Below are 12,375 nucleotides of genomic sequence, written 5' to 3' on the forward strand. Positions count from 1 at the left end.
CGTGAAGAGGAGGAGGAGGATGTGGCGCGCGGAGGGGAAATGGCTGCCGAAAACAAGCCGGAAGGTAAGAGAGGAATAACGGGATTAATTTTCCATTTTTACCCAAATGTAATTGATATGCTTTTAAATCCAGATGAGGGGAAGACGGAGCTGGAGGCTCTTGCAGCTTTTGATAGTCCGATATTTATCATGATTTAGTCAACGCTGAGGAGATAACGTTAGCTAGCTGGATGTGTCCATGTATTAAAAACAAGGGGATAAAATAGCTGACAGGATTTAAATGGATTTATTATAACATTTCACTTAGCTCTTCAGTACTGCCAAGTGGCTAGCTGACTGCCAACCTGCCGCCGCCTCCACTAACTTCTCTTTTATCCAGTTAGCTACCTAGGTGGCTGATGGTTGATAGCTAGTTAGCTATCTGGCCAGTTAAAATGTAGCTATCTTGCTAGATTGCCAACCTAGCTTGCTCTGTATGAATCTTCCGTTGAGCTAGCTGGCTGTGTGCTTCACGTCAAAATACTACGAACGCACCGCGTTCCCCGTTTGTGATGAGAAAGTGGAATTCCTTTACACTGACACCGCCAGAGATAGCTCGCTGGGTACCGCTGGAGCTAGCCTTTGGAGAGGGAAGCGCAAGAACCTGATGTCTGTAACTGGCTAGCGAGAGATGTGCTCGACGAAGCAGTACGAGACGGCGCGGAGTGTAAGAGCGATTTAATTGTGATGTTAGCTGTACAACTGTGATAGATTTCCTCCCCCAAGATAGTTTGCGAGTGAGTTGGGGTGTTGTTGTACAAGTGAGCATCAGAGCAGCGTATTAAAATGGAGTTGTGCTCTCAAAATATCACATTTTGCCGCTCCTTTGCTAAAGGTTCTTGAACGCGGAGGTGAAAACGTGGTTAAGGATATAGGCTTAGTCCCATTAACACATAGACTCCTTTGAAACTAATTTCAAGGATCATGAAAAGTAGGCTACATGGTGTTTCTGATTGGAAACACTCACGGAATAGGTAAATGTTTCAATTCGGGAAATGTATTCTGGTTCGTAACGTTGAGCGTGGACCGCAAGTTTGACCAGATGAATTGTCAAGGTAACGGAAATTGACTTTTATTATTGGCATATGTTAAAAAAGAAAACCAGTTGTTCTTGCAAGTATGTCAATATATAATGTACACGAAGTATGTAGAAAGAAGTCTGATATGTAGGTCTACGCATTGTTTACAAGTCGCTAGAGATAGATTCCTACAGAGCGAAATATAGTAGGCTACAATTTCAGTTATTAAATGCAAAAACATATAAAAATAAATTTGATTGATGTAATCACGGCTTCTCTTTTATAGGTATTTGAACCAATAAAACATACATAAAAATTCATTTTATAGTTATATATTGAATTGACAGCATTTGCATGCTTAAAGTACTCTGATTGTAAACTTGCATGTAAAATGTTGCTACTAGGTTAGTGTACCATTCGGGTTTCCGTGTATGAATGTGACAGTAGCTTCGTACTGTTGTAAGGGACTCCATGACTTAGGGAGTCGGTCAGTTATAATGTACAGTAATAAATGACACAATTACTTGTGTAAAAAACTGATACGTACAACTGAAGTACTCTTGAGGAATATTATCTGTGACGTTCTTAAAATTTTCAGTTCAAAATATTTGTATTGCTGTAGTTCGTGCATGAGGCCACGAGGTGGAGTCTGAGAGGGTGTATACTAAAATCGTAAGCAAAATCCATTACAGTAATTAAGCGAAATTCAAGGGACGTGGGCAAAGCAGAAATAGTAGTCAGTTTTCATTGATTGATACAGAATTATGCACTCGGTAAGACACAGTTGAGAGAGTGTATATCAAACTGTGTGATAATGCTAAATATTGAAGTACCACTGGCTGAAAAAGGAAGATGCATCTTAATTTTGAGACTCATTTCAATATTTCCTTACGTCAGCATTTAATATTGTAGTTTTTTTTGATGACTTCGTAGACATACGGATCAATTTCAGAAGAGGGTCTAGATTGTTATAAGGTCTAGATTAGGGACGATTTGCATCTTCTAAAATATTTGTGCTTCTAACTCGCAGTGGTGTTGGTTATGTTTCAATGTGAGGCAAAAAAGTTCAACGAAACAGCGTGCGGTCGGAAACGAAATTATCTATAGTCTGTTAACGAAGTTCCACAGGGGGGCGATATTGAGCTATGCATCGGAGCGTCCACCTTAAAAACACCACCACCGAGAGAAGCACGTGTACTTCTGAATTTTAAAACAAAAGACGTCACTCTGTAATTCGATACGTCCTGGTGTATATGGACAATCTTGTATCACAGACACAAAAAGCAGGGTTAGGTTGTCAAACCCAGAATAGTGTCCTGGGATATTTCTCAGAGCCCTACAGAAGCCCTGACTGGAGACTCCCGAGACGAGCAACTGGCCAGAAATTTCTTGCCTCGTGCACAGCTCAGGCAGTAGACTCTAGTGTGCATGTCCACGTGCATGAAAATTAGTAATAATATGCACATTCACATTACCGTTTTAGTGCTGAGTGGAGGATTGGCAATGAAAGCAAAGCACAAGGCTGTGTTGTAGCTTGCTGTCCTAGGTCATGAATTTGCTTTCCATTGGTTTGATTATCGTCATCAGGTCAAAACATTGTCACGTCTTCATCTCACCATACAAACCACAACAGCAACAAAAAAAAGCAGTGTGTCAGCCCTTAAGCTTCCTCACAAACCCTGATGATCACCAGGCGGGGAGCAGCGCCTGTCCCTGATTCGCTCATCCTCAGGAGCTGAATCCCCAGCAGTGCCGTGTTCTGCCTCTCAGTGCAGGCGCGGAGCAGATCACAGACAGCAGCGCCAGCCCGCATGCTGAGCCTTAATGTGGTTCCAGGGGGATCCGTTCTGTTGCTTAAATAATAGATTGCGTTCTTCCCAGGGCCGCGCATCACGAAGGCAGCGCAGACCGCCTCACCTCTCCCGACACTGTGTCCCCTAAGCACTGTATGCTTCAGTGGCGTGGGCTACGCGGCCTCTGTAGCTGAAACAGCTGTGTTTTGCATTAGAGCTGGGGCTTGTACCCCTCCCCATCATCCGCACTCCATGAACACACTGGTTCCCCGGCTTTGAGAAACCTCCTGCAACAAAGCCACCAGATTGTTGTGCAGAACGCTGGGCCCAGATAAACCAGCTTTTGCTTTTAATTGCCCATGCTTTTTGTTGGCAAAAATCACTGCGGATGGGGCTGCAGGTTATTTTTAGTAGGTTAAATGTACTTATTTATTTGTGTAGTCGATTTAGTTGTTGCTTATTTTCTTCATTTTTGGAGACACCCTAGATTAGCAAAAAAGTTCACCTTCGTTATTAAATTAATGTTTTTTTGTTTTTAATTTTTTTAATGACATGCTACAGGAAAAAAAGTCTGGCATAGCTTCTGTGTGCAGACATTTGGAGACACTATAAAAGTCTCAACAAAACAAACAAAACAAACTCTGTTGACGAAATTATGTCTGAAGGAGGGGCTTGGACCCCTCAGCTCCATGGTGAAGTCAGGGGTGTAAAAGTAGCCCTGTGGGCTCACGCTCTGTGGTTAATGATTGAGTCCCCCAGCTACTATGAACATGTATCACAGAGGCGAGCGTTAGGGCTGAGGCGGGCGTCTTGTGCAAGCCGAGGAGCAGTGTGCCACACTCTCCGTGTTCACCCTGTACCTTTACGCTATGGAGCTGTCCCAGGTGCAGTTTCATCCTGTTTTTTGTGTTCTGGATTACACCAATGTTGACACATAGATGCATTCTGTCAGATCATTAGTGAAGGACACAGTCCTTACTGCTGGTATCTAGCCAGCATGTGTAAAGTCTGGTCAAGGTTGTGAGGGAAAAATGTATGAGTCCTTTTCACCATGCAGTAGATAGGCGTTGGAAGAGCTTGAACTTGAGGAAATGACACAAGATGCGGGATGATCCTGCTCATTAGATTTCACCAGGGCTAGCTTTAGCTCCCTTACGCTTGGGGGATGGGCGGGACAGGAGTGTAAACTGGGCCTGTAATCCTGGCTGATTTTTTTCATTTCATTTCATACTGATTGTCCATATTCAGACTATGGCTTCGAATAAGAGATTCTTTACCCTCTGAAAAGAGGGAGACGGCATGTGTAATATAGCTGGTATCGGATGTCGGGCAGAAACTGTTAGGGCAGCACTTTAGGATAGAGCGGGAAATGGAACCGGTCCAAGCACAGAAGCAGAACCCCCCCCGTATGCAATCGATGCCACTCTGCATGCTGAGAAAATGGCTCCACCTATGTCTGCCATTAATCCGTGTACGTGCCATGTGGAAGCAGACATGAGTTTTTACTCTCTTAATTGAATTAGCTAGGCGGAGACAGGTGCAGCCCCGGTCCTGGCCCAGCCCGGTCAAGGCTGTTGAGGCAGGTCAGTGCCGTCACAGGCCTCGCCTTCCTCTGAAGGGCTCAGGCATTGATCTCTTCCATTCATCCATTGTACCAGACATGAAGACAATATGGACCCTGAACAGCCAAACAGCAGGACTCACTGATAGCTGCTCCAGCGAGTTAAGAGTATTCCTGGCCAAATTTACAGTTGCGTCCACACACATACACACTCATATGCACATACACGCACACTGATACACACATGCATGTATGCACACCCTCACCTATGCATGCTTCCCTTATCTCATGAGCCGTGGTTTCTGCCTTGGGGTTCTTTGTAAAGATATAAACTCTACTGTGCGATCCTGTCACCAGATGGGGACTGATGAGAATGGAGCCATTCTAGTAGAGGGAAAGGAGTTAAAATGGGGGCCTTAAATAGCCCTAGCAACTCAACTTGGTTAAAAACAGGATGAAACCCAATATTCCATTATGCCAATATGCAGTCACAATTTCACTAATCGATGACTTGGATCAGCATTCAGATGCCCCTTAATTAACAAAAATTCTGAGGAAAATTCAGAGTTTGACTCAATCTCATCAATATTCATGAGGGAGAGCCTAAGAACCCAGTGTAAAATAACAGCAAATTCATTTCCCTGCCTGAAAGCTTGAATGAGAGATCTCTCTGCAGTGAGTCATTATTTACAAGGAAAGAGCTTTCATACAGTTTCGTGTGGTGCTTGGGGGAAACAAAACAAGGTCCGATTATTCCAAAATTTGATCTGCAAAGCTACAGAATGTTTGAGTATCAGTCTAATAAAAAATCAAATTTGTGCTTGTGGGGGTTGGGTATTTGGTATGTGTTATCCAACCAGACACCCGAGTTTTCATTCTATTTTACTTCTTAAATTGTTCCAGGGAACTTTGGAAACAATGCCAAGCTCCAGCTGATAGGTGGAATAATAGCGGGTAGATGAGGGAATGCTGTTTGCAGGGGTGCTGTTTGGTCTGCTCTGAATGGCTTGCAGATTCTACTAATCACAGATGAAAGACAGCCAGAGTCAGTGGCGGTGTAGGAGCATGATTTTTCCATGCTGAGATTGGGGGTGGGGGGGGGGGGGGGTGTGCGCTCCAGGAATATAGACGTCTGATATGCGCGGCGAGGCGCGCGGTGCAGGAGGCAAAAGCAGGGACACGTCAGGCCTAGCGCTGCTCACGCTGCTCAACTGTTCAGGACGCCTGCTGCTGCCTGCATGCTGGGAAGTTTAAAAAACAAAACTGCAGAGCCACTCTGTGCATGCTTCATTTCCTGGAGTTTTCTCTCTCCTTACTCTCTCCCTTGCCTCCTTAAGGACTGAAGAGAATCCGTAATCCGGATCGAATGTACAGATCAGCTGTGTGTTATGGCGGCCATGCTCCCCCTAAGGGTGCCAGTGATGTCACGGAGATGAACAGTAAGCAATGGTTATTAATATTGCATCCGTGGCGTTGCCCGAAGGAGCCGCTATCACTGGGTGATCAATTATTCATTCATCGATTCATTTATTTACCTCTCGATTTCATCCCCCCACCCCCCTTGTATCCCTCTCTCTCTCTCTCTCTCTCTCTCTCTCTCACTCTCTCTCTCCCTCTCTCCCTCTCTCTCTCTCTCTCTCTTGCTCTCTCTCTCTTGCTCTCTCCCGGACGCTGTTCTCAGAGCGTTGCTCTGCTGATTGAAGTGTCTGCTTTTACAGGGCATTGCTGTCGATATCTGAAGTGTTGTCATTATCTTAGAGTGATCGTCCCCGGCAGCAGCCAGCGGCTCGGGAGCGGATCAGAGCAGGGCTGACGGAGAACGCCGGCCGGTCCTGGCCGAGCCCTGGCCGGCTTCCTGTCGCGTCCCACTTCCTCCCCGCGCAGGAAAGAGGCCCACAAGGGGAATTATGCATTTCCATTTTCCGTGCGAAATTGCTTCCACATTCAGTGTGAATTTACTTTGTAGAGAATGTTCTGATTTGAATCGTTTGCAGAAGCTAGGGGAAAAAAGGGCCACTCAGACTCATTTGCAGCCATTCCAAATCGAGTTTGCTCGCACGGCACCCGTCTTTTTCGTCGTTCGCGCCGCTGTTTGGAAACGACGGCATGTTGCTACGCTTAATTAAGACGCTGTATACTTTAACCATTACAGAAGAATCGGCTGATCTGGATAATTAAGGAAATTCTTGTTGGGTGTAATTCTATGAAGGCAGGAGAATCAAGCAACACTTCTTTGGTGTTATTCTCTCGCTTGCTCGTTATGTTCTTTTTCTGGGGAGAGTTAATCTATGCTGCTTCAAAGCACAGCGTTTTAATGAACATGCTTTAAGATGTAAACAGAGTGGCAGGAGCTGTTGTCATTGGGGGAATTCTTACCCCGGTTTTTTAAAAGCTGTTAGCGGGTCTGCTGGGTGTTCCCACCCCCTTTCCTAGCTGCACACCCATATTGTCATCATATTGTGAATTCGTATAGTGGATTTGGCTTAAGGGTATCAAGGCTCTCAGTCTTTGATAGTGTGTGGCGGCTCCACCCGTTGCGGTGTCCATGAATGCCCACTCTCCCATCGCTTCTCGTCAGTATCACAAGAAGGCAGGAGCCGGTACCCGTCTGTTCATGAGGGGCTGTGAGAGTAGTTAGGGTGAAGACGGAGGACTTTGCCAGCACTCTGGTGGAACAACCTTGCCTATCCTCGGCTCTCCCAGAGCGGGGATATTCACGGGCCAGTGAGCTCGGCGAGCCAGCGCTGGCGTCCTTGTCTTCATGCTTAATGCAGTGCGTTACACGCTGCGTCTGCCCACCCTCCCCGGCGCACACTCGACCGCGCTGCGCTCTTTCCTCGGGGAAAAAACTCCGACGGAGGACTTGGCCACTTTTTGATGTATGGTTTCAGAGTCTCGCAGGCCTGCATGTACTAGAGACCATGATTTTTTAATGCCCTGTCGGCCTATGCACTGGATCCCAGCTTGGCTGCCTGCTGCTTCCGCTAGGCAATTAAACTGGCGCCTCCCTCCCCGTTCTGTAAAAAGCACGCTATATGTTTTTTTTAGTATTCATTCATGTTTCCTGTCAGGAGTCGCTAGGAAAGAGAGGGCCTGCCGCGGGAGACTTTGCAAACTATCCTATTACCTCAGTGGAAACGCGACACAGCTGGATTTGCTCGCACTTGCAGAGTGAACCTAAGATCAAATTTGCAGTTTCACTTTTTAAGATGTGTGGAAAGCGAGAAGGGAACGTTTCCTTCTCTGGTCATTTAATTTTGTGTTGGTGGCTATGGGTTATTTGCTCAGTGAAATCAAATGTGCTGGTTGATTTTGTTAGCGAGGTGAGTCTACATCAAGGATGGCAAGGTGGCCTGGCTGAAGTGTTTCAGAGGTCAGCAGGAGGTTAAGTGAGACTTTTGGTAAAGGTCATTCATTATAAAGTGGATAGTTGTGTTGAATTGCACTGTTAATTTCCACTTTAGTGTTGCATAGGGCTTTCCCATTTCTCTCAATACACCTCCCTCACAACAGACCACCTGATCACCTGTGACTAGCAGCATGTCATTAGCCAGCCATCGCATCCTGGGCTGGGACCAAAGTCTGTGTTGCACTGTTGCTTCATTGATGCCAAGGTTTATTTTTCTGCTTCAGTGGTTAGGATCTTTTCTATACAGGGAGAGTGTGCATGAGGAGGAGAGATAGTCAATCACTAGCAGTCTCTGTGTTCCTTCCTGTCCCGGTTAAAGACTTCCGGTCACTGCGGAAAGACTCCCAGGGGTGGTGCGTATGAATATTCATGAGCAGGCTGTCCTGGAATGTATCTTGGTTTCTGGATGATTGGATGTTACAATTCCATGCACATCCCTGGCAATTACAATCAGAGCAAGGGAAGTCATACTACTACTGAATATTCATTAGCTAACACCCAGTCTCACTGGAACTCCAGGTTAAACAGTGCAGGGACACAACTTTCAGCCTGAAGAAAAGAGTCTGACATCTTAGTTCCAAATATAGTATCTCTGGGGGACTGAGCAGGGGAACATGGGAGCTTTTAACAACTCAGCATCAGGCTTGAATACTCCAAGTGATGGCACATCATGAGAAGTGAGAGGGTGTTCGGGGTTAGGATTGTTGGACACAGCAGAGCTCATTGTAATGGTAAGCCAGTTATCATTTTCCACCAAAGGCTGATTTGTAGCTGATATCGATCTGTAAATTGTCTGGGAAACAAAGAGAAACATTCAAGGTTGAGTCTGATTGATTTTTAAGGCAGTGCAATCCGGGGGGTGGGGCAGGTTTAGAGGAGACCATGGACTCTCCGGTCCTCTGACGGATAGTTTGCTTGGGTCATGTTTGCATGTTTGTATGTCTTCTGGGTTCTACGTTTTCCGGATAATGTTCCTTACGGCCGTCTACTGCAGCACACTGAATGCATGATGTGTGCTGTGCCTCTGCAAGTGAACAGTGTGTTTCTCTGTGTTTGTGCATGCATTGGCATTGTGATTGAGCTCCTGTGTGCAGCTCTCAGATTGTACTCTTATGTATCTTGTGCACTTCTGTGAGCTTGAACCTTATCTTAATGCTTGTTTGGAAATGTATTTGTGTCTGTGCCTTTGTGTGTGTGTGTGTGTGTGTGTGTGTGTGTGTATGCTTGCGTGTATGCTATTTCTGTGTGTGTGTACATGTCTGTGTGTGTTTGTGTATGTCTCCATGTGTGTGTCTGTATATGTGTTAGTGTCTTCATGTGTGTGTTGGGTGTGTGAATCCTCCTCTGTGTGTGCCTGTGTGTACAAGTTTTAGTGTGTGTGCGCGTCTCCCTGTGTGTGTGTGTCTCCCTCTGTATGTCTGTGCGTGTCACCTGCTTCCCTCTCCGCAGCTCGAGCTGAATGGATGCAGGATGCTCTGATGGTGTCTGTCTCCCCCATCATGCTTCATTTGCTGCCAGCCAATGTGCAGGCGTTCCGAAATGCTCTGCAGCATGGCAGATGCGTGCCGCAGATATAATGGAGATCGCTTATGAATTCAGCAGCCGGCGTTCGCTCGGCGACTCGCCCATAAATCAACTGGCCAATTTCACGCAATCACCACCTGATTAGGGGACCTGGAGCTCGGACAGGTCTCGGTCAAATTGAGTCTGTTGAGTTTGGAGCCGGGTCTCAGACCCTTCGCAGAATGGCTCAGTTGCCCCATGGAGGCCATCCTTCAGCCCAGTGGTATCTCCCAGGTCCCAAAATAGAATATCATTCATGACTTTGGATGCTGAAGAGATTAAAACAATGTCATCTGTAGATATCAGGCGCAAGACTTGAACAAGTTTCTGAGCTCTAAGGCTTCTGATTATAAAACATAATGCCTTTATCGTCTATTTGTGCAGTATTGACTTTGCAATGGCCTATTTGTGTCCGGTTGACTTCGCTGTGGTCTATTTTGTAAGAAAAAAAGGAAATATAGCTACCTGCACTCAGAAATCTTGCCGATGCTGCCGCTGATGGTAATGGTAGAAGTGGTCAATAAAGAACCTGTAGTTTTAGCCGTAATAATAGGGCAATTTCTTTTTTTCCCCACCTCGTTACCAGGGGGAGGCCAGTTCAAACTAGACTGGAATCGATTGATCAATTCTAGAATTGGATGTGAAAGTGAAATTGGAAGTAACCGTATTGATGTGGGGGGAATTTGTGTAGTAAATGGAAACAGAAAACACTAGTGTGGCTGTGCTCCATGGATCACAAGCATAGACTACCTACTGTAGGATGGGAGTAGATGGAATTCAGAAAGGATCTGCACTAACTGCTATGGCCGCTGTCACTAAATATCAATATGTGGCCTCACCCATCTATATTTGTCACATTAAAATCATGAGGCCGGCACCCATAGCACCCTGCAGCCTTCTGACAAGTAGCTGAATAAAGATCAGTTTACTTAGTACTTGTACGCAAGACCTTCTGGGCAAACTGGTCCCAGTTGGAAGTGGTCATTAGCCAGTAGGGGGACGTTTGTCTATCAAGTAGAAAAGCAGTTACCCAGTACTGCTGTGGGGACATTGTGCTGTAGGAGGTGTCACCAGGCACTCGCTCCCCAGTGTCCCAGTGAGGCTCAAGGATCTTGACACTGGTCCTCTACTGTAATGATTGACAGCAGTCAAAACAAGGAAACTTGTTATTGTCACGGCCCACGCTGCGGAGGAGCGAGGGAGATGGGGAGAGGAACGGAGGGAGAGTTTGTGGTGTCGGTAGAAGCAATTGATTTTAGATAAGCTTTTTGTCAGTTCTCTCTGGTTTTATGACCGTTTCTGGTCTCTGGGTTGATCCCTGGGCAAGCCGGCGTGACTGATATTGTGAAGGGGGGGAGAAAAAAAAAACAAAACATAACAAGAAATGATCTTAAAAGCTCCGCTTCAAAGAAAGAGCTGGCGATAATCCTGAGATCAGCACTGCTATTCAAACAGAAAATCTATTTCGCCCAGTGGGAAGGGTTGACTGAGGGACATGACACTTTGCTCTCTGCAGCATGCGTAAAAGACATAAATACAGGATGGCTGCTTTCTGCACATCCCAGACAGGTGGTCTCATCTTCACAATGCATTCACCTCGTACCTCTTACCAGCACTGGACACTGTGTTCTCGGAGTCTCTGTCTAATGGATGAGATTTTCAGCCTGACTCACTGTGGTCAGAAAGATCCCATGGTGCTTATCGGAGGCGTATAGGTGTTAACTGTCCTGGTCCATTTTTCAAAACTATCACCCTGGCACACAACCCCTTGCATTCTCTACATACCTTTTCCCCCAAAGTGATCACTGTAACTAAGAAATTAGGTCTTTGTTGACCCTCTTGGTTAAATAGGGATTAATGCATAAATAGTAAGAAACAATTACATAGACTAACCTATGGAAAAATCTCCAGAAACATTTAGTACCTCATTATGTCAAGAGAACTGGAGAGACTATGAATTAAATAAGGCTAGTGGAATGAACCCAAGAAGCAAAATCTGATTTCAGAGATGGGCTTGCAGGTTGTGAGCTGGGGATGGGGGGAGGGCGAATTGGGGGTGGGGTGTCAAGCTTTAATGTCAGTGCTTAGATGAGAGTGAAGGAATCTATTAGGTTATTCCATTAGGAGTTGCGTGCAAAAGGTGGTGACGGGCCGGTTACAGCTGCATTATAAAGCTGGATAGCCCTGTCTGTATTATCCTCTCAGGCTCTGACTGCTAGAGACGCTGTGCTGTTGGGAACAGTGAGGAGCTCTACCTGGCCTCCTAATGAGAGAGACTGAGAGCCTCAAACCCCCCCCCTCCAGCAGAGATTCCTGCTTTCGTACTCCGTCACTGAGATGCTTTCTCCTCATCAGGACCTGCGCGGTAATTGGCAGGCCCCCAGTACAGCCCAGCACAGCACATCTTCTAATATAACAGGCTCCTGATTCAGCCAGACTTGCACTTTACTTTTTGACAGCTAAATTGTTTTTTTTTTCCCTAACGGAAGGAAGACTGAATTATGTTAATGTCTACAGTGTTATAGACATAAAAAAGATCAGGGCTCTGTGTGTGTGTATGTGTGTGTATGTTTGTGTGTGTGTGTGTGTGTGTGTGTGTGTGTGTGTGTGTGTTTGTGTACGTGCGGGTGCGTATTGTGTGTGTGTGTGTGTGTTGACATCCTGAGTAGGAGTAATGGAATCCTTGAGTAACACAGCCAGAGGGAGGGCTCCATCATTGAGAGAAGGCCATTCACTGCTCCCTCTACTCTCTGACTGAATGGACGGCACCCTCTCTGAACAGGATGTCCCAGCCGTCAAAACAGTGTAGTGGAGGAGCATGTCACTCACTTTTTTATACCTGTAATCCTTACAAACCACCACTCCTCAGAGGTGCAACCCCAAACAGTATTCCTCAGTGCCTGGAAACGTTTAGACACAAACCCTTGCTGTAGCTTCATTGTAATTATCACGGCCAGATAAGCTTGTACACAAAAAGATATGTGTTGGTCC

General features: G+C 45.9%; 1 protein-coding gene across 9 annotated transcripts in view; it reads left to right on the forward strand.

Annotated features, from left to right (window-relative positions):
• camta1a (calmodulin binding transcription activator 1a) overlaps positions 1 to 12,375 on the forward strand; it is a 309,841-nt gene continuing 297,466 nt past the window's right edge. For 8 of the 9 annotated variants that reach the window (XM_036532715.1, XM_036532709.1, XM_036532711.1 and 5 more), the window contains exons 1-2: positions 1 to 64; positions 5,750 to 5,851. In XM_036532715.1, coding sequence (XP_036388608.1) covers positions 40 to 64; positions 5,750 to 5,851 — 127 coding nt within the window. In that variant the 5' untranslated portion in view covers positions 1 to 39. The remainder of the gene's footprint in view (positions 65 to 5,749; positions 5,852 to 12,375) is intronic. The other variant, XM_036532708.1, reaches the window with a different exon arrangement.

Source organism: Megalops cyprinoides, chromosome 7 (genome assembly GCF_013368585.1).
Source record: "Megalops cyprinoides isolate fMegCyp1 chromosome 7, fMegCyp1.pri, whole genome shotgun sequence".
NCBI classification, from domain to species: domain Eukaryota; kingdom Metazoa; phylum Chordata; class Actinopteri; order Elopiformes; family Megalopidae; genus Megalops; species Megalops cyprinoides.